Source organism: Salvelinus namaycush, chromosome 31 (assembly GCF_016432855.1).
Source record: "Salvelinus namaycush isolate Seneca chromosome 31, SaNama_1.0, whole genome shotgun sequence".
NCBI lineage: Eukaryota > Metazoa > Chordata > Actinopteri > Salmoniformes > Salmonidae > Salvelinus > Salvelinus namaycush.
Genome location: NC_052337.1, coordinates 26794881 through 26821756, shown reverse-complemented (window position 1 = coordinate 26821756; position 26876 = coordinate 26794881). Strand labels below are relative to the sequence as shown.

The 26876-nt window shown below is 43.6% G+C and overlaps 1 protein-coding gene across 1 annotated transcript in view; it reads left to right on the top strand.

Annotated features, from left to right (window-relative positions):
* The window catches only part of LOC120025537 (astrotactin-2-like), a 451161-nt gene extending 436059 nt beyond the window's left edge, over positions 1–15102 (top strand). Inside the window, exon 23 of the mRNA XM_038970100.1 lies at positions 14865–15102. Within this exon, the coding sequence (XP_038826028.1) occupies positions 14865–15102 (238 nt within the window). The remainder of the gene's footprint in view (positions 1–14864) is intronic.
* Positions 15103–26876: the final 11774 nt, after the last annotated feature.

The window sequence follows — 26876 nt, the reverse complement described above, 5'->3', positions numbered from 1 at the left end:
ACGAAACACTTTGACAAACTAACAAAACAACAAACGACCGTGAAGCTACAAACGAAAGTGCACACACAAGCTATTTACGTTCAACATAGACAATTACCCACAAACACCTAAAGCCTATGGCTGCCTTAAATATGGCTCCCAATCAGAGACAACAATAAACAGCTGTCTCTGATTGAGAACCAAATCAGGCAACCATAGACTTTCCTAAACACCTACACTGAACACAACCCCATACATACTACAAAACCCCCTAAACAATACACACACCCTAAACAAGACAAAACACACAAACATCCCCCATGTCACACCCTGACCTAACTAAACTAATAAAGAAAATCAATATAACAAAGGCCAGGGTGTGACAGTACCCCCCCCCCCCAAAGGTGTGGACTCCGGCCGCAAAACCTGACACAGAAGGGGAGGGTCCGGGTGGGCCTTCCTATGGTGGCGGCTCGGGTGCGGGACGTGGACCCCCCTCCACCATAGTCACTACCCGCTTTGGTGGCGCCTCTGGAACGGCGAGTCCCGGACTGAATACCATCCCAGAGGGCGCTACTGGACGGAGGGGCAGCTCCGGACTGAGGGGCAGCTCCGGACTGAGGGGCAGCTCCGGACTGAGGGGCAGCTCCGGACTGAGGGGCAGCTCCGGACTGAGGGGCGGATCCTGGCTGGCAGACGGCTCTGGCGGATCCTGGCTGGCTGACGGCTCTGGCGGATCCTGGCTGGCTGACGGCTCTGGCTGGTCATGGCTGGCTGACGGCTCTGGCTGGTCATGGCTGGCTGACTGCTCTGGCTGGTCATGGCTGGCTGACGGCTCTGGCTGGTCATGGCTGGCTGACGGCTCTGGCTGGTCATGGCTGGCTGACGGCTCTGGCTGGTCATGGCTGGCTGACGGCTCTGGCTGGTCATGGCTGGCTGACGGCTCTGGCTGCTCCCGTCTGGCTGACGGCTCTGGCTGCTCCTGTCTGGCGGAAGGCTCTGGCTGCTCCTGTCTGGCGGAAGGCTCTGGCTGCTCCTGTCTGGCGGAAGGCTCTGGCTGCTCCTGTCTGGCGGAAGGCTCTAGCGGCTCCTGTCTGGCGGAAGGCTCTAGCGGCTCCTGTCTGGCGGAAGGCTCTAGCGGCTCCTGTCTGGCGGACGGCTCTAGCGGCTCCTGTCTGGCGGACGGCTCTGAAGGCTCATGGCAGACGGGCGGCTTTGCAGGCTCAGTACAGACGGGCGGCTTTGAAGGCTCAGTACAGACGGGCGGCTTTGAAGGCTCAGTACAGACGGGCGGCTTTGAAGGCTCAGTACAGACGGGCAGTTCATGCGGCGCTTGGCAGACGGACAGTTCAGACGACGTTGGGCAGACGGGCAGTTCAGGCGCCGCTGGGCAGACGGCAGACTCTGGCCGGCTGAGACGCACTGTAGGCCTGGTGCGTGGTGCCGGAACTGGAGGTACCGGGCTAAGGACACGCACCTTCAGGCTAGTGCGGGGAGCAGCAACAGGACGCACAGGACTCTGGAGGCGCACAGGAGGCTTGGTGCGTGGTGTAGGCACTGGTGGTAATGGGCTGGAGACACGCACCATAGGGCTAGTGCGTGGAGGAGGAACAGGGCTCTGGAGACGCACATTAGGCCTAGTGCGTGGTGCAGGAACTGGTGGTACCGGGCTGGGGACACGCATCTCAGGATGAGTGTAAGAAGCAGGAACAGGACACACCGGGTTGTGAAGGTGTACTGGAGACCTGGTGTGTATAGCCGGCATCAAATCTTCCGGAACTTTAACACAAGTTTCAGGCTGAGTACGAGGAACTGACACAGGTGGCATCGGACAGCTAACACGCTCCTCAGGGAGAATGCCATGCATACTCTGCCAAACCAACAGCTCTCTCTCTTCACTCTTCTCCAATTTCGTCAACAACTCCTCGAATGTCTCATAATCTCCCCTTCGTTCACTCTCCTCCAATCTGTCCAATAACTCCTCGACAATCTCAGACTCACCCCTCAACTTCGCCGACTGCTCCAAGTGCCCCCCCCCAATAATTTTTTTGGGCTGTCTCTCGGGCCTCCTACCGTGTCGCCGTGCTGCCTCCATCTCTGCCTTGGGGCGGTGATATTCCCCTGGCTGTGCCCAGGGTCCTCTCCCGTCTAGGATTTCCTCCCACGTCCAGGAGTCTTGACATCGCTGCTGCTGCTTTTTACCACGCTGCTTGGTCCTGGTTTGTTGGGTAATTCTGTCACGATCGTCATAATAAGCGGACCAAGGCGCAGCGGGATACGAATACATCTTTTTATTAGAAGATGAAACACAAAACGAAACACTTTGACAAACTAACAAAACAACAAACGACCGTGAAGCTACAAACGAAAGTGCACACACAAGCTACTAACGTTCAACATAGACAATTACCCACAAACACCTAAAGCCTATGGCTGCCTTAAATATGGCTCCCAATCAGAGACAACAATAAACAGCTGTCTCTGATTGAGAACCAAATCAGGCAACCATAGACTTTCCTAAACACCTACACTGAACACAACCCCATACATACTACAAAACCCCCTAAACAATACACACACCCTAAACAAGACAAAACACACCAACATCCCCCATGTCACACCCTGACCTAACTAAACTAATAAAGAAAATCAATATAACAAAGGCCAGGGTGTGACAAATACATCCACAGGTACACCTCCAATTGACTCAAATGATGTCCATTAGCCTATCAGAAGCTTCTAAAGCTATGACATCCTTTTCTGGAATATTCCAAACTGTTTAAAGGCACAGTCAACTTAGTGTATGTAAACTTCTGACCCACTGGAATTGTGATATAGTGAATTATAAGTGAAATAGTCTGTCTGTAAACAATTGTTGGAAAAATGACTTGCGTCATGCACAAAGTAGATGTCCTAACCGACTTGCCAAAACTATAGTGTGTTAACAAGAAATTTGTGGAGTGGTTGAAAACGACTTCAACCTAAGTGTATGTAAACTTCTGACTTCAACTGTACATATATACACACATATACTCCAAAAACATTTCATTAAATAAGTAAATAGGAAAACAAACCCAGTAAAATTGAACATTTGTATAAATGTACTGTAACCCTCTGTTGAACATCCTAACAAGCCAGAACACTGAAAATTGACTGGCACTGAACACTGACATTCCTGTTGGTCCTTGGTCGCGTTAGCACGGCTAGTGCAGGGTCACAGTAGGAGCCCACAATGGCTAGTTAGTATTATGTCGCCTGTCCTCCTGTGGATGTAGATGCACGACAGTGTATTCTTTGGCCTTGGTTCGATCTAAGAATGTCTTCTGCCCGCCGAAGGGAGTAGTGATCTTCAGTACAGCTGGGTAAAGAATGCCGAACTTGGTGTTCAGACAGCGGTGTAGGAGCCCCCTCACCTCGTTGAAGGCTGACCTCTTCTTCATGACTGTCGCCGTGTAGTCTGGGTAAATGTGAATATTCTGGCCATCGTGGGTGATGGGAGCTGCTCGCGCTGCCTTACGGAAGACATCCTCTTTCTCCTGAAGGTAGTGGAATTTAACTACTATGGGTCTGGGCAGCTACCCATTCTTCAGTGCGGACTGTATGCTTCTGTGCACATGGTCAAGGGTGGGGGTGTAATCGAGGCCTAGAATTTCCTGTAGCAGTTTAGCTATGGACAGAGTAGGCCACAGTCCGCCTACGGTCTCGAGTCCCTCTCTCACGCCAAAAATGTCACCGTTCCCCCGGTGCTGTCTGTTCTCGAGGTCCTCAACCTTGGAAGTGAGTTTGACGACATCTGATGAAAGCAGGGTGACTTGCTCTTCCAGTGTCACCACTTTGTCGGAGTAAATATTTGCGCCATCTTCCAGGCTATTCAGACAGGTGTCTTGTCTCGCCAAGTCTTCATTAACAGAGTCTATCTTTATGTTGACCTCGGTGGTGAGAATAGCTATTTGTGTGGATAGGTCAGTGGATAATGACTCCACGTTAGCCAGCACAGTCTGTTCAGATTTAATGATAGCCACCATTACGATGGCTAGGCCGGGGGGGATCAGAGTCCGTGTCAGGTGAGCCCGAGGCTTCAGCAGAGGCCTGGTCCTTTGTGGCCCGTGGCCGTTGTTGCCTCGTCATTTTATGATTAAAAGGCCAAAAATGTATAGAAAAAAAGCCAGATTAGTAAATTGGGTTCGATTCCAAATTAAATGTTACAAAATTAACACTGTGGGGAGGTGTTGGTCAAGTATTAATAGTAAATTGTTCACCCTGGATCTGAGCACCGAGAACGTGTTTTCACATGTTGCTGCTCCCCAATGCCCTCTTCTCCACTGTTTCTTCAACCATCTTCACAAAGGTGGATCACGCCTATAGACACACGTAGACATAGACATACATGTGTTCATACGTGCACTCACACAAATATACGTGCACACACAAACACATGCAAACTCTTTCTTACAGACACGTATGCACACCCTCACACACACACACAGGCACATATGCCTGTACAAACGCACACATACACTCTCTTTCTTTCACACACACATGCACACACACACACAAACACCCTGGTCAGCAGTAATTTTGGACAGCAAAATATTGGTTTAGGCTTTCACTGCAAATCCTGGCCCATAAAACCAATCATGACCAGGTTTCTTCCATTGGAGTACCATCTTATAAGGACATAAATCTCATAAAAGAATCCACACGGCGCGGCCATATATTTTCGTTTTCGTTTACTCAAGTTCATCAGATATTTTTTATTTCCTCTCATTTACCTTCTTATTCATATTTTGTACCCAATTGGTGACTGGACACAAGTGCTAAGTCTACAAATTACAGCTTTGTTATTACAAGGGAGCCTAGGATGTAGCCAATGGTCTTGGACCCTAGCGAATGGAAGCGCTCCGGTGTTGGCAATTGACGAGTGTTGTGTTGAATAGGGAATGCACTCTTTGTGTATAGTGTGGAAAACTCATTCATAAAACCAACTTCTCTGGTTACCTGTAAAGGCCTGAAGCCCCCAGTAAACTCAGGAATGATTTCATAACCACGTCAGGAGAGTGTTGCTCTGATTCCCCTGTGCTACAACCACTAGACTCTTCACCCACAAAGAGCTGAAGAACTAGACTGAACCCAAGGTCTCCATTCAATCCAACCTGCACTGGGGTATTTACAGGTTGGTTTTCTACAAGTGTTTTCAAAGAGTTTGCAGTGGTTCCTGGAGCCAAAGAGAAGCCAGTATTTTTTTGTAGATGAGACAGTGATTGATGTGAGATCTACGTAAGACTTATGGGATGTATTTACGACTGCATGTGTGTTCTCAGGAATGGGTATAATGTATTTGCTGGTCGTATCTGGCTCGCTCTCCTCTAGATGAAAACAATAGGTAGATGGTAGCACTCAAGACCAGGCGTTATCTACTGGACTGTCTGGAGATCCAGGGTATCACCACGCTAATGGATTTCATGTCATACCAGGCATGTCTCGGAATGTTATTACACCATTACTAACACACAGACATGCACACACTCACACACACAAACGAACAAACATACGTGCAAACACACACACATGCACACACATGCACACACAGTACACACACACGTTGTTTTACTATCCTTGTGGGGACCAAACAATTGATTCCCATTCAAAGTCCTATTTCTCTAACCCCTAACCCTTCATTTAACCCTAACCATAATCCTAACCTTAACCCTAACTCCTAACCCTAAACCTAAAATAGCCTTTTCACCCACTTCCCTTTGTTTTACTGTCCTTGAGGACTTTTGGTCCCCACAAGGATAGTCAGTCAGTCAGTCAGTCAGTCAGGCAGGCAGGCAGGCAGACAGACAGACAGACAGACAGACAGACAGACAGACAGACAGACAGACAGACAGACAGACAGACAGACAGACAGACAGACAGACAGACAGACAGACAGACAGACAGACAGACAGACAGACAGACGTAAACAATGTTGGGCTCTGTAATTGGTTGGCACTGTTATTAGGCAATCGTTGTCTCTCACTGCTGGTAATATGATTGCTTTGTAAAGGATCAGTATACTACAGACATGTAAAGGTGGTATACTTTTTTTCTCTCTACCAAGAGTCTCAATACAGCATTTTTGAAAGATTATATTTTAAAATTACTTTTTAATGTGTCCAAATCCATCAACACTGTTCTATGTATCTGTTGGTTTGATTGATAACTAGCATCAGTAACAGTTATTTAACTCTTACATAACGAAGCAATAGATGTCCCCAATGTCTTTTGAAGATTAGGACATTTGGGTTTTCCTGTCTTTGCATGCCTTCTGTACTGTCAGCAGAAGTCGAGTTGTGCAATCAGCCTTTTTTAAGTGTTTATTTGGGGAAGCGAATTGGTAAGGTCAGCTTTGACTATAAGGTTACATACTTGTTTCGAATTACAGACCCAATGCCAAACACCACTCTTACGCCAAGCCAAACACTACATTTGACAGTCAACTAACACTAACTAAACTTCCAAGTCCATTTCCTCCTCATTCTCATAAAGATTTCCTGCAGAGCCCTGCCTCGGTCTGCCCCCTGAAACAGACCACCCCCGACACAGCAGTTTTATGTGAATAGACACAGGGGACATTAGCATGATATGGAGATGGAGAAACACACAGTCTACAGGACGAAAAAAAGAATATTTGGACAGAAACTTAAAAAGGAAAAAAAATCCATGGCATGTGAGTCTGACCAGGTTAAGACTCCAGCGGTTCAATAGTTTTGTAATGATGGCAACATTGGGTCTAAAGTTTCAGGCCCCGTGTTTTGTTTTGTCCACCCCCATTGCCTGGAAGCCCTCTCCGGCAGCCATAAATAATATCATAAATGTGGAACAAGTTTGTCTTAAAGGAAGATTATGTTTTTTTGTGATTGGGGTAGAGGAAGGTAGCCTTTGCGGGGACCGGGGGGGTGAGTAGGGAGCACATCGAAGTCCTGGAGAAGGCATTTGGATGACTGACAGTGTAGGGTTATTTACTGCCTGAAATTGGCAGGGCAAGGCCTTGTTGGGGTAATTTACGAGCCGGCTCTATCGGTGGTGCCTTTTTAAAAGGTAACAGTGTGGCCAAGTGAAATGTGAGCACTCAGTATTTACTCACTATGTCAGGAAACCTGGGAGACTGACGGAGCCACACTGAGACCCAGCCACCAACTGCTAGCATTGTCACAGTCAGCTCTCACAGTTGCACAACTGCACTTTTTTCTTTCTCTCACCATGCATGTACGGTACAGTGTGTGTTTATGTCATGCATTGGGTCGATTGTGCTTAATTTGATTGCAGGTTGTTTTTCTACTTTGGTCATGTTTCAATGTATCTTAATATTCAGTCAATTCTATTGAAGCAGCAGTTTTGCACACATATTGTGTGTTTTATTCTCTTCGAACAGTGTTACTGGTGTATGTTACACTATTCTTTTTATTGGATGAAACAAATGGTTTTTATTCACAATCGGACGATCATCTAACACCATCCTGATAAGATAAATGAATACATCTGACACTAACCAGACAGAGCTGCCTGTCTGGTACTGTAACTTTAGGACTCTGGTACTGTAGCTTTAGGACTCTGGTACTGTAACTTTAGTACTCTGGTACTGTGACTTTAGTACTCTGGTACTGTAACTTTAGTACTCTGGTACTGTAACTTTAGGACTCTGGTACTGTAACTTTAGGACTCTGGTACTGTAACTTTAGGACTCTGGTACTGTAACTTTAGGACTCTGGTACTGTAACTTTAGTACTCTGGTACTGTAACTTTAGGACTCTGGTACTGTAACTTTAGTACTCTGGTACTGTAACTGTAGTACTCTGGTACTGTAACTTTAGAACTCTGGTACTGTAACTTTAGGACTCTGGTACTGTAACTTTAGTACTCTGGTACTGTAACTGTAGTACTCTGGTACTGTAACTTTAGAACTCTGGTACTGTAACTTTAGTACTCTGGTACTGTAACTTTAGAACTCTGGTACTGTAACTGTAGGACTCTGGTACTGTAACTTTAGTACTCTGGTACTGTAACTTTAGGACTCTGGTACTGTAACTTTAGGACTCTGGTACTGTAACTTTAGTACTCTGGTACTGTAACTTTAGTACTCTGGTACTGTAACTTTAGTACTCTGGTACTGTAACTTTAGGACTCTGGTACTGTAACTTTAGGACTCTGGTACTGTAACTTTAGGACTCTGGTACTGTAACTTTAGTACTCTGGTACTGTAACTTTAGGACTCTGGTACTGTAACTTTAGGACTCTGGTACTGTAACTTTAGGACTCTGGTACTGTAACTTTAGTACTCTGGTACTGTAACTTTAGGACTCTGGTACTGTAACTTTAGTACTCTGGTACTGTAACTTTAGGACTCTGGTACTGTAACTAGGACTCTGGTACTGTAACTTTAGAACTCTGGTACTGTAACTGTAGGACTCTGGTACTGTAACTTTAGTACTTTAGTACTCTGGTACTGTAACTTTAGTACTCTGGTACTGTAACTTTAGGACTCTGGTACTGTAACTTTAGTACTCTGGTACTGTAACTTTAGGACTCTGGTACTGTAACTTTAGTACTCTGGTACTGTGACTTTAGTACTCTGGTACTGTGACTTTAGTACTCTGGTACTGTAACTTTAGGACTCTGGTACTGTAACTTTAGGACTCTGGTACTGTAACTTTAGTACTCTGGTACTGTAACTTTAGGACTCTGGTACTGTAACTTTAGGACTCTGGTACTGTAACTTTAGGACGCTGGTACTGTAACTTTAGTACTCTGGTACTGTAACTTTAGTACTCTGGTACTGTAACTTTAGGACTCTGGTACTGTAACTTTAGTACTCTGGTACTGTAACTTTAGGACTCTGGTACTGTAACTTTAGGACTCTGGTACTGTAACTTTAGTACTCTGGTACTGTAACTTTAGTACTCTGGTACTGTAACTTTAGGACTCTGGTACTGTAACTTTAGGACGCTGGTACTGTAACTTTAGGACGCTGGTACTGTAACTTTAGTACTCTGGTACTGTAACTTTAGGACTCTGGTACTGTAACTTTAGTACTCTGGTACTGTAACTTTAGGACTCTGGTACTGTAACTTTAGGACTCTGGTACTGTAACTTTAGTACTCTGGTACTGTAACTTTAGTACTCTGGTACTGTAACTTTAGGACTCTGGTACTGTAACTTTAGTACTCTGGTACTGTAACTTTAGTACTCTGGTACTGTAACTTTAGGACTCTGGTACTGTAACTTTAGTACTCTGGTACTGTAACTTTAGGACTCTGGTACTGTAACTTTAGGACTCTGGTACTGTAACTTTAGGACTCTGGTACTGTAACTTTAGGACTTTTAGAGAATTGTGTGTTATGATCTCCAATGTGATCCTGTCTTGATGAATATATATACTCTTAACTCCCAGTCCTCAATTCACCCACTTGCACTTGAGACCCACTAGCTCATATGTTTGGTGTTATGTTGTTGTAGGCAGTGAAATTTGAAGAGAGAAAGAAGAAAAAAGGGTGCCCTTTTTTTTTTTTACACGTGAAAAGGTTGTCTGTGCTCCTAGCTTAACCAAAGACAGATGCTGAGGCTGAACAGACATCCACTTCTCAAAACAAATGGAACATGCCTCCTTAAAGCTCTCTCTTTCTGATATTTGTAATATTTGTATCAACATTCAAGTCCTTACACACATACAGAAGAGGTTAATTTTCATTGTTGAGAATAAAGTATTTGAGAATGCAACTAGCTCTCACAGCCTCACGTTGAAAGTTCATGCAAACGTTAGGTTTCGGAGTGTCAAAGGTTAAGTTTAGGCATTAAGTCTGCATTTTTAAGTTTAGGGTTAAATTTAGGCATTAACCTAGAATGGTTAAGGTAAGGGTTAAGGTTTGGGATAGGCTTAAAACAGAAATATCAAAAACAACTTTATATCGCTTGATTCAAACTTACAACCTTTGGAATCAGAGGCAGATGCTTACGCCCATCTGCCGTCCCAGTCCAGAATGCACTAGGAAAACCAAAAACTACTTGAAGGTAAAAGCACTCACTGTTGCCCCTAGTGGTCGATGTCCACATCATCTCCCGACGTCCTCAGAAATGGATGGCTGCCCCTTCCACCATCACACACCTATTTCTCTGTGCATCTATTTCTCTGTCAGTTTATTTAATATAGCCTTAGCCGTGATGGCGAGCGGGGATGCAGACTGTGATCAGTCTTCTGTTACATTTGATACAGCAGCGTGCAGAGCCAAGTGAATACATTGTATATAATTTCATCCCTCCTATAACCAAATAACCAAGAGCACAGGCCATTCTGATAGGCTTTGCAAGTTCGCTGTCACGTAGCAGTGCTTCGTGACAGTCATGCTTGCAGCTTTACAGCAAAGAAAACGGCGTGTCTCTTTCTCAAACGGTTAAAAACATATGACTCGTTACCGGAGCTACCTTTTTTTCTTCCTACACGATTTCGCTCACATTTGATATAATTTCACAAAACATGTTGGGGCCGTTTTAAACTAATACCAGGCCGCTAATTATTGTTTTGATAAACAATGTTGTTCAGTCATGTTACCTAGCTAGCTAACAACCTGGTAACTTGAGAGTAGGTCTAGGCATATTTGATTGGCGCAGGAAGAAAGGAGAAGGGTCTTCTACTCATGAAATGTGCTTCAAAGGTATGATTCATGTAGGCCTAATGTAAGCCTAAACTATCAAAAATCAATCTATTTCCGGTACTCCTTACAGTCTGTTGGGTGCCTAACGTTTTTAAAGTTGGGAGCAGTGTGTTTGTGGGAGAGAGTGGTGTGATTATGAGGGAGACACAGAGAGTGTGTGTGGGAGGGAGGGAGAGTGTGTGTCTGTGTTAAATGAAGAGTAAAGGTTTCATGTAGTGTTTTCCTCTTACTGCCACAATTACATGCAGATCATTAATGCATTTACAGTACCAGTCAAAAGTTTGGATACACCTCATTCAAGGGTTTTTCTTTTTTTCTACATTGTAGAATAATAGTGAAGACATCAAAACTATGAAATAACACATATGGAATCATGTAGTAACCAAAAAGGGGTTAAACAAATCAAAATATATTTTAGATTCTTCAAAGTAGCCACCTTTTGCCTTGATGACAGCATTGCACACTCTTGGCATTCTGTCAATCAGCTTCACCTGGAATGGTTTTCCAACAGTCTTGAAGGAGTTCCCACGTATGCTGAGCACTTACTGGCTACTTTTCCTTCACTATGCGGTCCAAATCATCCCAAACCATCTCAATTTGGTTGAGTTCGGGGGATTGTGGAGGCTAGGTCATCTGATGCAGCACTCCATCACTCTCCTTATTGATCAAATAGCCCTTACATAGCTTGGAGGTGTGTTGGGTCATTGTCCTGTTGAAAAACAAATGATAGTCCCACTCAGCGCAAACCAGATGGGATGGTGTATTGCTGCAGAATGCTGTGGTAGCCATGCTGGTTAACCTCTCTAGGGAGTGTGGGACGCTACCGTCCCACCTGGCCAACATACGGTGAAATTGCAGAGCGCCTAATTCAAATTAAATTACTATCAATATTTAACTTTCATGAAATCACAAGTGTAATATATCAAAATAAATCTTAACTTGTTGTTAATCCAGCCGCCGTGTCAGATTTCAAAAAGGCTTTACGGCGAAAGCAAACCATGCGATTATCTGAGGACAGCGCTCAGCACACAAAACATTACATATAGTTACCAGCCAAGTAGATTAGTCACGAAAGTCAGAAATAGCAATAAAATGTATCACTTACCTTTGATGATCTTCGTATGGTTGCACTCACAAGACTCCCAGTTACACAATAAATGTTTGTTTTGTTCGATAAAGTCCCTCTTTATATCCAAAAACCTCCATTTTGTTGGCGCGTTTTGTTCAGTGATCCAATGGCTCAAATGCGGTCACAACAGGCAGACAAAAATTCCAAATAGTACCGGTAAAGTTCGTAGAAACATGTCAAACGATGTTTATAATCAATTCTCAGGTTGTTTTTAGCCTAAATAATCGATAATATTTCAACCGGACAATAGCATCGTCAATATAAAAGAAAAACAAGAAAGGCGCACTCTCGGTCGCCTGCCATTTCAGTTCTGTTATACTCACAGACATAATTTTAACAGTTTTAGAAACTTTGGAGTGTTTTCTATCAAAATATACTAATTATATGCATATCCTAGCTTCTGGGCCTGAGTAGCAGGCAGTTTACTTTGGGAATGCTTTTCATCCGGAGGGGAAAATAGTGCCCCCTACCCTAGTGAGGTTAAGTGTGCCTTGAATTCTAAATAAATCACAGACAGTGTCACCAGCAAAGCACCCCCACACCATCACACCTCCTCCTCCATGCTTCACGGTGGGGACCACACATGTTTTGCATTGAAGGTTTACAGTAGCCTCAGCAGCACTCTGTGTAGGTTAGCACCGTGGTGTAGCCGGAGGACAGCTAGCTTCTGTTCTCCTCTGGGTACATTAACTTCGATACAAAACTTAGGAGGCTTAGGAGACTTACACAGTAATTATGACAACTTCCGGAGGACGTCCTCCAACCTATCAGAGCTCTTGCAGCATGAACTGACATGTTGTCCACTCAATCAAAATATCAAAGAATTAATCTAGTACTGAAAGCATAAGCTACACCTAGCTAGCACTGCAGTGCATAAAATGTTGTGAGTAGTTGACTCAAAGAGAATAGTGGAACCGTTTTGAAAAGTTGTATTATTCCAAAATTAAGGAGAAGCAAGAGGAGGAGAAAGAGAGAGATAGCTATATTTGGTTGTATTTTTTTTACAAAACTTTCACTTAGCTAAGAATGAAGCTAGCTAGTTTAACCTACTCAAACACCCGGCTCAAGCAGAGCGAGATGCTATGTTATCTAGCTGGCTTTGGCTATCCAACACTGTAACTCTTCCAAGTCATTCATTTATTGCCACCGGAGCCCACCAGTGTAACTGGTAAACTGCTTTCTAACTACACTGTACTGCATGATTGTAGCTAGTGGGTTTACTAACGCGTTAGTTCTAGTAGCTATGTTGACTATGCCGTGACAATGATATAGGCTGTGTGTAGCGGTTATAGAGGTTATGAATGGAAGGTTTGGCTTGGAAAGGTTTTTTCGCCTGGTTACAGACAGCTGATGTGAGGGGAGGAAAGCTCATAGATGCAAGGAGTTATACAACGAGCAAATTATCATGCTGTTTGTATGTGCCTGCTGTGAAAGTGAACTATGTTTGCGTGTGATCAGGTGTGTATTCATTCTGCCAATTCTGTTGAAAAATGTTTATTAAACGGATGGAAACCGAACAAAACGGGGATAAAAATACCTGAATGTGTCCAATAGAAATTCACATTTGCAAAGGACTCATGATTTCTCCCTAGATCAGCTAGATGCAGGCAAGAGTGTGCAAGGCAGTATTGAATGTCACCATGATTACTCAAAATTCTCTACGTTGTAAACTTTCATTCATATGCTAGGTTGTAGCAATCTCATGATGGGTACAGGGAACATGTGTGTATCATGTAGTAGCCTAAACCTATCGATGTTACATTTGAGCTGGGTGAATGGAATATGAATGACAGTCATCCAATATGCTGTAAAATAACCATCCTCCCTCATCTTAAACGGCACCAACCGCCACTGGTATGCACGTGTGTCTCCTTACAGCAGTTTGTCTGCCTGTCCTGTACATTGACCTGGTCTCTAACATACCCCCCTCTGGCAAGGAACATGAGTAGGTTGCCAACACAGATCAGAGACAGACCTCTCTACTCTAGTCTGGAATTCAATCAAATCTGCAAAAAGATGGGCCTCCCGGGTGGCGCAGTGGTCTAGGGCACTGCATCGCAGTGCTAACTGCGCCACCAGAGTCTCTGGGTTTGCGCCCAGGCTCTGTCGCAGCCGGCCGCGACCGGGAGGTCCGTGGGGCGACGCACAATTGGCATAGCGTCGTCCGGGTTGGGGAGGGTTTGGCCGGTAGGGATATCCTTGTCTCATCGCGCTCCAGCGACTCCTGTGGCGGGCCGGGCGCAGTGCATGCTAACCAAGGGGGCCAGGTACACGGTGTTTCCTCCGACACATTGGTGCGGCTGGCTTCCGGTTTGGAGGCGCGCTGTGTTAAGAAGCAGTGCGGCTTGGTTGGGTTGTGCTTCGGAGGACGCATGGCTTTCAACCTTCGTCTCTCCCGAGCCCGTACGGGAGTTGTAGCGATGAGACAAGATAGTAATTACTAGCGATTGGATACCACGAAAATTGGGGAGAAAATGGGATAAAATTAAAAAAAAAAAAAATCTGCAAAAAGATACATAACACATGAATGAACCTGCTCGGTTTCTAGATTGCTGTTGAGCAAGGGTGTGGCATATTTATATACAATACTTCCGTTATTGGTCCATTTGCACAGATATTCTTGATTTATTGCCGTCACAGTACCCAACCTAACACACACACACACACACACACACACACACACACACACACACACACACACACACACACACACACACACACACACACACACACACACACACACACACACACACACACACACACACACACACAATCACATCACAGGATGGCAAAGCAGCGCCCCTGGAGCAATTAGGGCTAAAGTACCTTGCTCAAGGGCACAATGGCAGTACATAGTATATAGGATGTTAAAGCCTCCAGTTGCCGGCCCTGATTCCACATTATTGGTAATTACTGGTAATGGCCGTAGTTATTGTCCTGTTATTACTGATCTGTAAAGTGTACCAATATTTATATCACCATAAAAATAAATAAAGGAATGACAAAATGACAATGCTGCTGATGCTGACATTAAAACTAATCATGACTGTGTTTCTCTCCCCTAGGAAAGCACACCTGATCCTGCGCAGAGTGGAGAGGATCAGCCGATACTGCCGGGCCCTGCTCCACAGCGCATACATTCAGAGCCGCACAGACACCATGGCCTACGTGTTCTGTCGCAGCGAGGAGGTTCGGCCCACCAGCAAAGTGTGGCATGGCTCCCTGCATGAGACCCGCACCACCTGCATGGAGAAACTGATCTCAGTACAGCGCAGCACATACGGCAACGCCAAGCTCCGATGAGACAAGCTGCCCGACGACACAATGACAGCCGCCTCCTCCTCGCTTCTGGTCTCTCCACTGACTGGTATTTTTCCAAACCAGGAGAGCCCTGAAACATCAACCCCACTGGACATTGTTAGAACTACTGTCAAACACCCTCAACTCCTTTTTTCAAAAAAGTGCTAAGAACTGCTTGAAGAGGAAAGACGGTTTGGATGTACATGCCAGTGACTACTACTATCAATGAGAAGGAGCGATGTGAGCATGTAAATTATCATTCAACCCAGAGCAAATTGGTTGGCAAAAAAATACTGAATGTAATATTGCAGTTTCTCATGGTACTTCGACTGGAAGCGTACCAGGGAAACAAACAAACAAACAACTCCCTGTATGTCTCTCCTCTTGGCTGGAGAGATGGGAAAGAGAGCGTTTAGATTTGTATTATCATTTACATTTGATTTGATTCATTTGTAATACTTAAACATATCACCACTACAATAATGTAGTCTTTTTAATGCAGACAACATAGTGTTTATAATAAAGGCTACAGAGAAATCCTGTGTGACGGATTGTGATGTCATCAGCTGTACCGTACGGTGTGTGAGTAACGCTTTGCAGCTAGAAAAGTCCTCAACCAGCAGTGTTTCATTTTTTGTTTGTTTGTTTATTGTTGTTTATCTCCTCAGATGTTGACAAAGGTGGAGAGCTCCTAAACCGCAGGGAAAATCCATATTTAAAAAATAGTCCATTAATATGGTCAACTGGTGAATATAGGTAAAGAAAAAAGAAAAAGAAAACATTTTCATAGGAAAATATTCCAAATGATTTCAAGATTTTATGCTAAATGTATGGATTGCAGAGTGATGGCAGGTGAATCCCAATGAATAATGAAACTCTATAAAGGAATCATGTTTAATCGTATGGATCTTGTAGGATCCCTTCCCTCAAGGAAACATTTACTTTCCATCTCTCAAGAGCCATGGACATAAAAATCCAACTCATAGTTTTTTTTATTGATTATCATTTCACATTATATCAATTGTGATAGTAAATTATTATATTGTAAATATGAAATTGTAAATAACATATGTATTATTATGTGGCTTTAATTGTCTTTTTTCGAGAGAATGTGAAATATTAAATATTATATACCACAAGCATCTGCATTCTTTTGGACAAGAAGGAGAAAGTAGCTCTGTTTAACCAATTGATTCACATCTGCGGTATAGGCTATACCACACTCCATGGGTTGGAGAGAAATGTAAAGATTATGATGAACTCAAAACACCTGCATTGTCATATGGAATTATTGAAAAACAACAGCTGCAAATGAATGGGAACTTGTATGTAATGTCCCTCAGGATTACCTGTGAATACGTTCCTACATCATCTACCCCTTCACTTTGCCTACGATAGGTAAGTAACAACCTGTACTGGTGTTTTTTTCCACCATCAATAGTGGACCCCGAACAAAATATTTACATTCATTTCCACGGGGGAAATAAGTCCCTGTGGCAATGAGCAGGTATATGGTATGACTAATGTCAGTTAATAACATTACTGAAGGTATCCCTCTCTCTCTCGTTCTCTCTCGGGAAACATTCTCTTTTTCCATCTCCTCTACACAAGCTATTCCTTCACTCAGGTCCAGTCTCTTTCCACTCATGCAACATTAACTGTGCTTTAAAACTCAGTAGACTAATGTTCATTCTCACAAATTAGGCCATTCACGTCTCTGGGGTGCCAGGAACAGCGCTCAGGTTTCCATGTCAAGGAATCAATGAGGGCCTTACATTTGGATTCATACTTCATTACTACTGTTTTGATAGTAGCGTTGACATTTTCATGTCCATAAAATCAAAGTGAGTATAGCCAGGTGAGTAGCACTTCAATGCACTTTCAAGTAAACATCAAGGGGTCGGACAATACAGGGTTTGTAGTATTATCTACAGGGAATTGGCCATGTAAAGTCATATGCACTATTGGACAAAGGGCTCTATTCAATCCGCATCGCGGAAGTTCAGCTTTACAGCGTGATTGAAATGCAAAGGCAATGTTCCTGCTTTAGTGGCGACTGCGTTCGCGGTAAAAGCTGAATATGTCGGCTCAATCAGAAATGACCTTTAAATTTCTATCCTGGAATCTGTAACGCTTCAGCTTTACAGATTGAATAGAGCCCAAAGTTATCATGAGCCATGTTAAGAAAAAAGTCAGGTTATATGTAGAAATTGGGCCTTCTATTCCATTGTATTGAAAACTCTTTTAAAGGACAAAGAATTGACAACACTGCCTTGGCTTACGTCCACTTAACCAGTGTTTTATTTCTACATAATACATGACAGGGAAATGAACATGATACTCATCTTGAATGAGGATCCATCCTTATGAAAATATAGTACACATCATTAGACCCCTTCTTGCCATGTACCAGAGCACCAAAAATATAATAGCAACTGTGAAAAAAGCAAAGAATACGAGGAAACATCTGCTGAAACAAAAGTCTGATGTGTTATATGTGCCTGAAAAACGGTGTACTGTGAATGGACCTAACAGAGTGGGTGCTGCAAGCGAGGGAAGGTGAGAGAGAGAGCGAGAGGTGCTGATGGGTACCTTTACAGTGTTTTCAGTTCAAACTCTAAGGCAAGGGAGGAAAGAGTAAGCAAACATCTGTGGTGTAGAGGAAGGAGTAAGGATATGTAAGTTGTTTTTTGGTTGGTGCCATTCAGTCTGAGGGTGAGTTCAAGGGGAATGGTGTTCACTGTTAGAATCTTTCAAGTCTGATAATAAGAATGTGTTGTAACATGTTAAATATTCTCTTCAAATGAATGCTTTGCTCTTGTTTTGTTTGTTTTCACACTCTAAAAAGAAGAAACATTTTGGTAATTTATTTTCAACTGACTGCTCCGAGACCCACAAACTGACCACATGATGCTTTATTCATCTTGACAACAAATAAATTAAGTTTGATTTCATATAAGATTGTTTTTTAGACAATTGACAACAGTGTTAGTGTAGAGCCTTTATGAATGAATAACTGCTGATGACAAGTGTTGTGAAGCATTATGGGTATTGTATTTTTTCCCAGAATGGCTGCGGATCCGACTTTTCTTGACCTTTCTTTCCGAGCCCTAAAGGTCCTGAAGCTTCTGCGCATGTACAGGATTCTCTCATTTACTCAACAGTCTCTGCTTTACTCGTAGAGAACGGGCTACTCTGGAGAATGGTGCTTGTTTAATAAAGTTAGATCAAAGCTGTCTGCAAAATCACATAATGAAAGTATTTTACAGAACAGAACCAAATCTAATAGGATGTAGGCCTATAACGTTACTGTAAGACAAAACCACTAAATATCTTAAGAAATTTTAGGATGATTGTGCGAATGGTCGCATGTTTCTCTCATGGGTCCAAAACTCAACAGCGCACGCCACTAGGCAAAATAGACAGGTAGGCTATGCTACAGTTTATTAACACTATCTGCTCTAAAATTCACTCACTGTACATCATTCAAAACAACACTGTAGGCTACTTCCAACTCTGTATAACTCAAGATCTAAATGCATATCCCCATGAAACTGATTGAGATCAAATGTTTGGTTTGCAGATGCTGTATGGATGTTTCACCAGTAAAACGTATCATTAAATATTGACAGTGAGAAATTTGAAAGGCTGGAGACAACAAAAATGTGTGTCTAAAGTAGAGGTAAAGAAATAAGTGTTTTTTTGTCTTACAGTGTAATGTTATGCTATTATATTCGGTTCTGTTGAATACTATCATTATGTGATCTTGCAGACATTGATTCAGCTTTGTTTAACTTTATTAAATGAGAGTAGCCTGTTGTCTACGAGTAAAGCGGAAACTGTGTAAAGTAGAAAATCCTGCACATGCGCGGAAGCTTCGGGACCTTTAGAGCTCAGGAAGAAAGGTCCAGAAATGTTGGATCCGCAGCCACTGCGTATTGCTTTTCTTTCCGGTGGTACTTCGATGGTACACATTGCACAATGTATCTTCCTTAAATTTTCTCTGATATAAATCCAAGAGCTACCCCAAACAGATAATACATGGTTTTGCAAATACAATCATCATAGAATAAAATTATTTACATCTTAAAATATTTTTGCTGAACAATCGGGTACGAAACATTGCAATAATACCACTAGATATCCACATAATATGTATATACTCAATTTGATAATTTCCCACATAAAAAGGACCATTCATTTTTAATTACTGAATGTGGGAATGAAAAACAAACACAAGTGGACCATTCTTTAACCAGGAGCCTGTGAAAGGTACTTGATGAGTGAAGTTTAGAAAACAACAATAAGAACACCATGGCACATCAGTGTTTTCTCCACAACTGTCTGTCCACAAACTCAAGGACTACAGCCAGCCACTTCTAGGCTACCACTGTCTCCATTGCTTCCCGTGGGTTATGATGGGATGCCACAGGGGCTGAAAGGATGCCACTTTTAGCAGAGCAAGCTAACGCCACAGAAACCCAGCTGTTTTTAACCAAAACCCAGGATATGCATGGCTGGTATGTAGCTAGTTTGGATTTGAGAGAATCACCTCCCATCCACAATAAGATGGACTATATGAAGTTGTCTATGGAAAGACATTGAAGCGGACTCTGCTATTCATTTCAAATACTCCTCTGGTCTGAGAGTGAAGGGAAGGGCATGTCCCTCAGCCTGCTGCACTAGGGCTCATATCTTAGGTAGTCTTCCTATCCTCCCTCCTCCCTGGTCTTCCATGCGGCCCACCTTACCACCGCCGCATTCCCTATCCAACCTGACTGTGACAGTGACGGATGGCCCGGCGTGTCAGGAGGGAGTCCCTCAGAGAACACCCGCCACCTCCAGGAGAAAGTCTGACTCATCGGCCTCGGCCTGCTGCCAGTCAGCGCTGGCCCAGGGGCAGCTCTGTGTGTACACAGTTTTCACACCTGCACAAATACCCAGGCCCGCCAGGAAAAGCAGCCCACCTTCACCCATCCCATCCTATCCCCTGCTCTACACCCTCTCCCTCACCCCACCTGGGGCACTACCGGCTGCCTGATTACTCCTCCCCCCTCCTCCTCATCCTCTGCAGCTCCCTGCCTGCCTACCACTGGTTGTTCTGAATGGCTGTGTATATTCTGTCTTCACGGTAGCCCTCAGAGTTAATTGAGTATGGATCTAACCACTTCAACATGATATAGGTTCTCTCTTCAGAGCAAACTCGGATTACATTTGAAAAGTTAATGAATGAACAAAATAAAAATGACAGTACATTCTGGATTTGTAATGTAGAAATAAAAAAACACACATACTTGTGCACTGCACTCAGTTACATAAACATGTGGTAAATCCTCATTGGACGAGAGTAGTGCCCAATGAGACAACCAATGAGACAACAACCTTGACCAACGCTTTGTGACGACGACATTGGGACAGAAATAAAACAGTTTTTAACTCACAACCAATATGTCTGTTTATAAGAGCAATGTAAAAAATAATTTACATGAACATTAAATATAACTTAAAAAAGTATAACACTCTTAATAAATAGTTTTACTATTTACACCATTGCTAAAAGACGCAAAAATGACTAATTTACCAAAATATAGAAGCAGCAAACATTACAGGCATGAGGTACAGCAAAGAGATCCTGTGGTGGCTTACAGTAGAGGTGATGTTCTCGTATTCAAACTTAATTTCATAACATCCTGGCTTTATGGCTTTGGAACAGTACCTTGTCCAATACAGAGAGCACATCAGAAAACTAACGTGTCCAGGTTGTGTCCAGGTTGACACACAAGCAGTCACATTCTGTAGAGACTCATATCCCTCTCTCCGAGAGTCACCGTTTCTGGTCTCCAGACTTTTTAATAACATTGATGAGGATGACGACACAAGTCAAAGAGAGGAGCTGTAGATGAGTGAAAGAAAGGGTGTTGAACAAGATGACTAGTCATCAGCCTGTAATGTTTGTCCAGTTTGAGGATGAAGGGAGGGTCCAATGGCAAGATAACCCTTGGGGAATTCCATGGATGGCTTTTCAGAAATCCTGTGTGAGTGTTAGCAGGTGATGATGATCCACAGTACGGTTGTTGGCTTTGTGTAGTGAATGCAGTTGAATCTCTCCCTACTGGTAATATCTCTAATGAAAGCAGCAGTATAGGGAGTATTATTACATACCATTTGATAATATCAACATAATACAGTTAATTTTACCAGGGATATATATCGTATAAAGTGTTAAATGCACAATTGTCGAGGCTGATGTAGGCTTTTTGATGATGAATGTAGTGTCCAGACAGTTGCGTTACTCAGGTTTTCAAAGTCTAAAAGATCTCCAACTTTCGAGAGTCCATTTTTTTGGTCGTTTCTTCATTTAGTTATCCATTCCGCTTGACGTTCCATGGTTACCATGACACAATTTGCAACAAATACATAAGATGGTGGATTACACAAACCATGGAGCGAAAATAAAATGTTTGTCCCCTAACCAGGAGGAACACAAAATACGTAAATGCTTACATATCATGTATAATATTTAAAAATGTGTACATCTGACTTTTTGATATTTGAACCTACATAAAAAAAATGTCCCAGGTTAAATAGCCTTGATACAATAATATCGTTATCATATGATAATGGATACGAAATCTGAGAAAGTCTACGATGAATGTACAAATCATATTTGACACTGGCTTCCTACTGGGCATGATAATATCAGGTGCAAAGCTAGTGGGAATACAAGACACTAATCACAGGAAAGCTAATAGTAATATCGTAGGTGTCCAATGACCAGAAACATCACACACTTTATCAAAACACCTTTCTGACAATAGCAGCTTCTAAACGGTTTGAATTATATATTTTTCTTCATAAATGGCAACTAAAAAGTGCAGTAACTGAGGTCAATAATACAAATACTGATTAACTAAGACAACATTTTGTAAAAAATAAAATAGAAACTAGAAAAATTAAAACAAGAGAACAATTTTACGTTCTTTTTTCTCACGTAAAAAGCAGTATTACACTGAAAATGTTATATTTACATTGTACATTTGACGTTGTAATGTCTCCCTTCTTTCCTGTGTGACGTGGTATTGTCCTATTATCTCTCTAACCAGTCTGTATCTATGAAGACCTGTGATTGGTCAGAACGGTATATGGGAATATTCTGGAATGCCTTATAGCAGCCTAGGGTGATGAGTCAGAGGGACCATTCCATTGGTCCATACCAGATGAGAGAGTTTACTATAGAGTTATTGGTTGTATAGAGTTTTAACCAGATAGCCCAGCGATGGTTGAATCATGAAGCAGCAACCTGTGGACCTTATGCCAAGCAGCCTTCATCGCCATATGTTGATGGGCGTTTCGTTCAAGGGCTATGAAAGGAGATGAGTAAGTTCAGAGCACAGAATAGCAGCCATAAGTCTATTGAAGTAAAGGTGGTTGTGTGGTTGATGGGGGGGGGGGGACACACGCTCAAATGTCACAATACTGACAAAGTGCCAGGGATGGCACCTTCAGCACGAATTGCTGCAGAGGTAAGAAAAGGCCAAACTGGGCTACTAAACACATGCAGTCTGTCAAGCCATTGGGCTCAAGAGAAGCCAGGACAACAGTGTCCTGGGCATATAGTGTACTTCTACTACTGCTGCACGAAAGGATACTTGTTGACAATGAATACATCCAGATGCCATCTATACTAAAATGAGGAAAGCCTCCTACTTGTTTTTATGTGTATGTGCTATTGAACTATGCCTATTGAAATCAAGGCTATGCTATGCTGCTGAAAACAGTTTGAGGGTGTAGTTGTGAATAAACATTGACTACATTCAAGAGGTTATAACTGTGTTATCAATTACATTCTTGAAGTCATTTTAAATTCAGTAATATGTGTTGGATTTTGTATTGCGTCAACATTGCTTTTGGTGTAAGATTGGATACATTTCTGGTGTATTGTACTGGACTGCAGAAACGAAGGAAAAATAAATGGAAATGTGAGGTGTTATGTTTTTCGAGGCTATTACAACTGCATTGTTTCTCTACTAACTATTTGCAATGTTGCAGGAGTTTTTATTCTAGGTTTAAGTTGAGTGTACTGTACACGCAGAAACAAGTGTCCACTAATGGAAGGTGTTAGGAGGTAAGTGTTAAGGCAGACGGGGCTGACTCCGTCCAACCTCACTAGGTAGTAATAGTCTGCAGAGCTGGTCATATGGCAAAGTAGCAGCAAACGTAGCAGCAGCAGCCACGCTGACACAACTGGTTTATTTTGTTGCAGCCCTATATAACCGGTTTTAAGTTCATAAGTACTCTACCTCTTTCCCACATTCACTTGTTCCTGTGGCATTGTAATATGTCTTAACTTCCTGTTATATGTTAGATATATTGAGTTAGACCTCTCTGGTTTGAATCTCTTTACCAATATGGCCGGCTATATCCCCATCAACGCCTATTCTTTCCTATTTCACATCTGTATAAGAGCAGAGATTCTAAACCTATGATTTCTGAAGAACAAGAAAATGCATTTCCACCAAGAGAAGGCAGAGGGCACAAACTGTCAGCCTGGTCCCTGTGCTGTGCTGGCTCCAGGAACACACACCAGCTCTGGAGTAATACAACATGAGGGTACATCAAGTGTGTTCATGCTATAAGTTATTTTGGCAATAGCTCTTCTGCCTGTCATTCAGTGCCACCATTGATGACTTCAGCATACCCAAAAATAAAAGATTCCATATGATATGGATAACGTTTCTCACTCTGTTTCTTTTTTCCTTTGGTCTAAAAGGAAATAATGAGATTGTACGGCAATGTCTTTGAAATGGACACAGAAGCTGACACAAAACTGAAAAAAGGCATGCTATCCAGGCTTGGTTTGTTTAGTTTTTTTGTTAATTTTTCATATCCTTCATTCAAAAACCTTTCGGTATTTTTGTTTTCTTTTTTTCTCTTGCTGTAGAAGTTTTGGTGGTTGGTGAATTTGCAGGTTTGTTCCTTTCTTTGAGAAATGGGTTTTCCATTATAGCCTCTCTAGTCTGGTCTGTTCATCTAGGTCTTTCCCAATGTGGAGAAGGAAGAGACAGGCATATGTTAGGGGGGTGCAGTATGGGTGGAGAGGTACTCCTGTAAAGCAGCATGTGGAGGATTTGAGGGGAAAGGGGGAGGGCTGGTCTCCCTCGGTCTGGGTGTCGGTAGTTTTGGGGCGAGGGTTCGGGAATCCGGTGGGGGGCGAGGAGGGAGGGTCACCCCAGGGAGTGGACGTGCTCGTCTTTCCTCTTCTCTGGAGCGTTGGGGTCTCGGCAGGCACAGTCTTCCCGTATGTCACAGGACATGGGGAACGGGATCACCTGGAGGGGACACACAGAGACACATACAATGAAACCTCTATAAACAAAGCTTGTTATAGGATTCAGTCTGTATTCCATTTCTCCAGGGTTCCAACACAATCAGGAGGACTGTGGCAGTGTAAGGGCTGATACAGTCCTAAACAGCCTAATAACAACAGTGGTAATAGTGTCCGATGCCTCGCCGTCGACACCACTAGCGGGAAACGCCGCTTGACAAACAACACAAGCCAACTGCTGTCAGCCAATCCAATCGCGCCATATGGAGGAGTACTACGAGTGTTGTGAAGTGTCAACTCTCCAAGAAGTGGTGAGTGCCCACAAGCACATTCAAAATAGCCTCGGCGTACCATTGGCCGCCGCTGTGTAGCGTTTGACGTCACAGGCGCTTGTTGGCGGTGCGTCAACAACACCAGCTGCTGCTGTGTTGCTTCTCCAAGGGCCTGCTTCAGCTGTTTGGGTACACACAATGCATCCCTAGTCACTCGAAACTAACTACACATGTGGCTCCAGCGAGTGCCTTGAGGATTCAGACCAGAGTATATCTGCATTCTTCCCCCCGTGGCTTATTGGACGGATTTGGGTCTGCTGCTTGTATTTCGTTGTCCTATTAGTGGCTTTGACAGAAGGGCCAGAGCAGTGACGCTAGATAAACACTGGCCACCGCAGCAAATAAAACAGCAACGAGGTAACAAATAAACTGAGTCATTAAGAATTATTAGGCCTAATAGCTAGCACAATTAGGAAGGCTGTTGGCTGGTATGGGACTTCAGACTTCAGCAGTCAGTGTCTCATCATCCTATTATCTGAAAGTGGAATTGTTTTTTGTTACGGCAACATACAACAGAACCCTGATTACAGTAATAACATCACTGAGTCATGGGCCAACACAATTAGCTAGTTCATTGGCTAGTAAGAGGAGATACAGTACAGTACAGCAAATGGGTAAGATTCCTCAGATCCCTCAAGAGTCAAGACTTTCCCCTATGGCCTCCAATGCTGTGGTAAGCAATGGTGGTATATACTGTAGAGTACAGTGCCCCCATTGGCCCTCGGACTCAGGCCTCCAGGGCCATTGGGGGCATGGGGTTTGTAGAGTGGACATTGGGGGCCCTGGGGCTGACAGAGGGAGAGTGCACCAGTGGCTGAGGCACGATGACGCAGGTCCGTCTTTGAAATGTGATATTAAACCAAGTTGTTTGTGAGAGGGATTTCCTAATGGGCGAGGGTTGGGCGGCCAGCGCCAGGCTCTTCTGAGAAAACGAGCTCTCCATGTGACGACTTTACAAGCGCAGGCCGGACACACTTCAGAAACAGCTGTCAATCGCATGAACAGCGTTTCCTCTGTGCCTCTTTAGAGCCAGGCATGGGGCAAAAAACACCCTGCTCCAATTCTTCCTTCTTTTCCCCCTCCTCGCTGTGCTCTCTTGCGTTCCTGCTGTCTGTTTCACACTTTCACTCTGTCTCTCTGTGTCTCTCTCTCCCTTCGGTTTCCTCCTCTTGCTGTCAGTCTAGCCCTCTTCTCTTTCAAAAATCTCTCCATTCCACCCAATCCCTCTCTCCCATAATCCTAACCCTACACATTTCCTCCCTCCCTCTTCCCTCTCACTCTGTGTGTTTATCTCTCTATCTGGTCGAGAGAGATGGTGGGTGGTAAATTCAGCATGGTTTCCTGTGACCTTGACCTCCAGGGTGGCTGGATCAGCTGCCACATCTGGCCCTGATCGGGGCTCTCCGAGGGTGGCTGGGAACGGGGCAGCCACAGGGGCCGAGTGGGGGCCAGGAGCCCTGTTGAAGTCCCAGGGCCAGAGAAAGGAGGACAGCCCCAGCAACATGAAAGCCCACATGAAGGAGCAGGCATGTCAGACCCCTGACCCTCACCCCCAGAAACAGGCCACAATCACGCCAGGCCCCAGGTATGCGCGTGTCAGTCTGTGCTCAGTCTGTGCTCAGTGGAGGAAAGTGTGTCTGGGGCTGGAGAGGACTACTCTCCAGCCACACACACACACACACACACACACACACACACACACACACACACACACACACACACCCTTAAAATCAACAAGACAACCAACCATGTTGGGTAACATCCTACTACTTTTCTACAGGTCGAGGTATCCATGGTATCCATGATTGAGGAGGTCACTGACATATTGCATGCATTAAATTCATTAAATAAAAACGGAATATAATACGTGTCATGATAGAAGCTACATTCTCATCCACAGACCATGGAAAAAGAGAATCCCACATCTGGAATCAAGCTTTGTTTTTGTTTTTGGTATTTAAACACATTGAGTGTAATGATATGGAAAAGATCCCTTCTCTCATTAATATTCACATAACATCGGCTCATATGAACACAGGCAAGCAGATAAAACAAACCAGAACTAATTGTGTTATTCCAATGAGAACCGCTGGTGATCACTCTCCACTGCACACCAGATA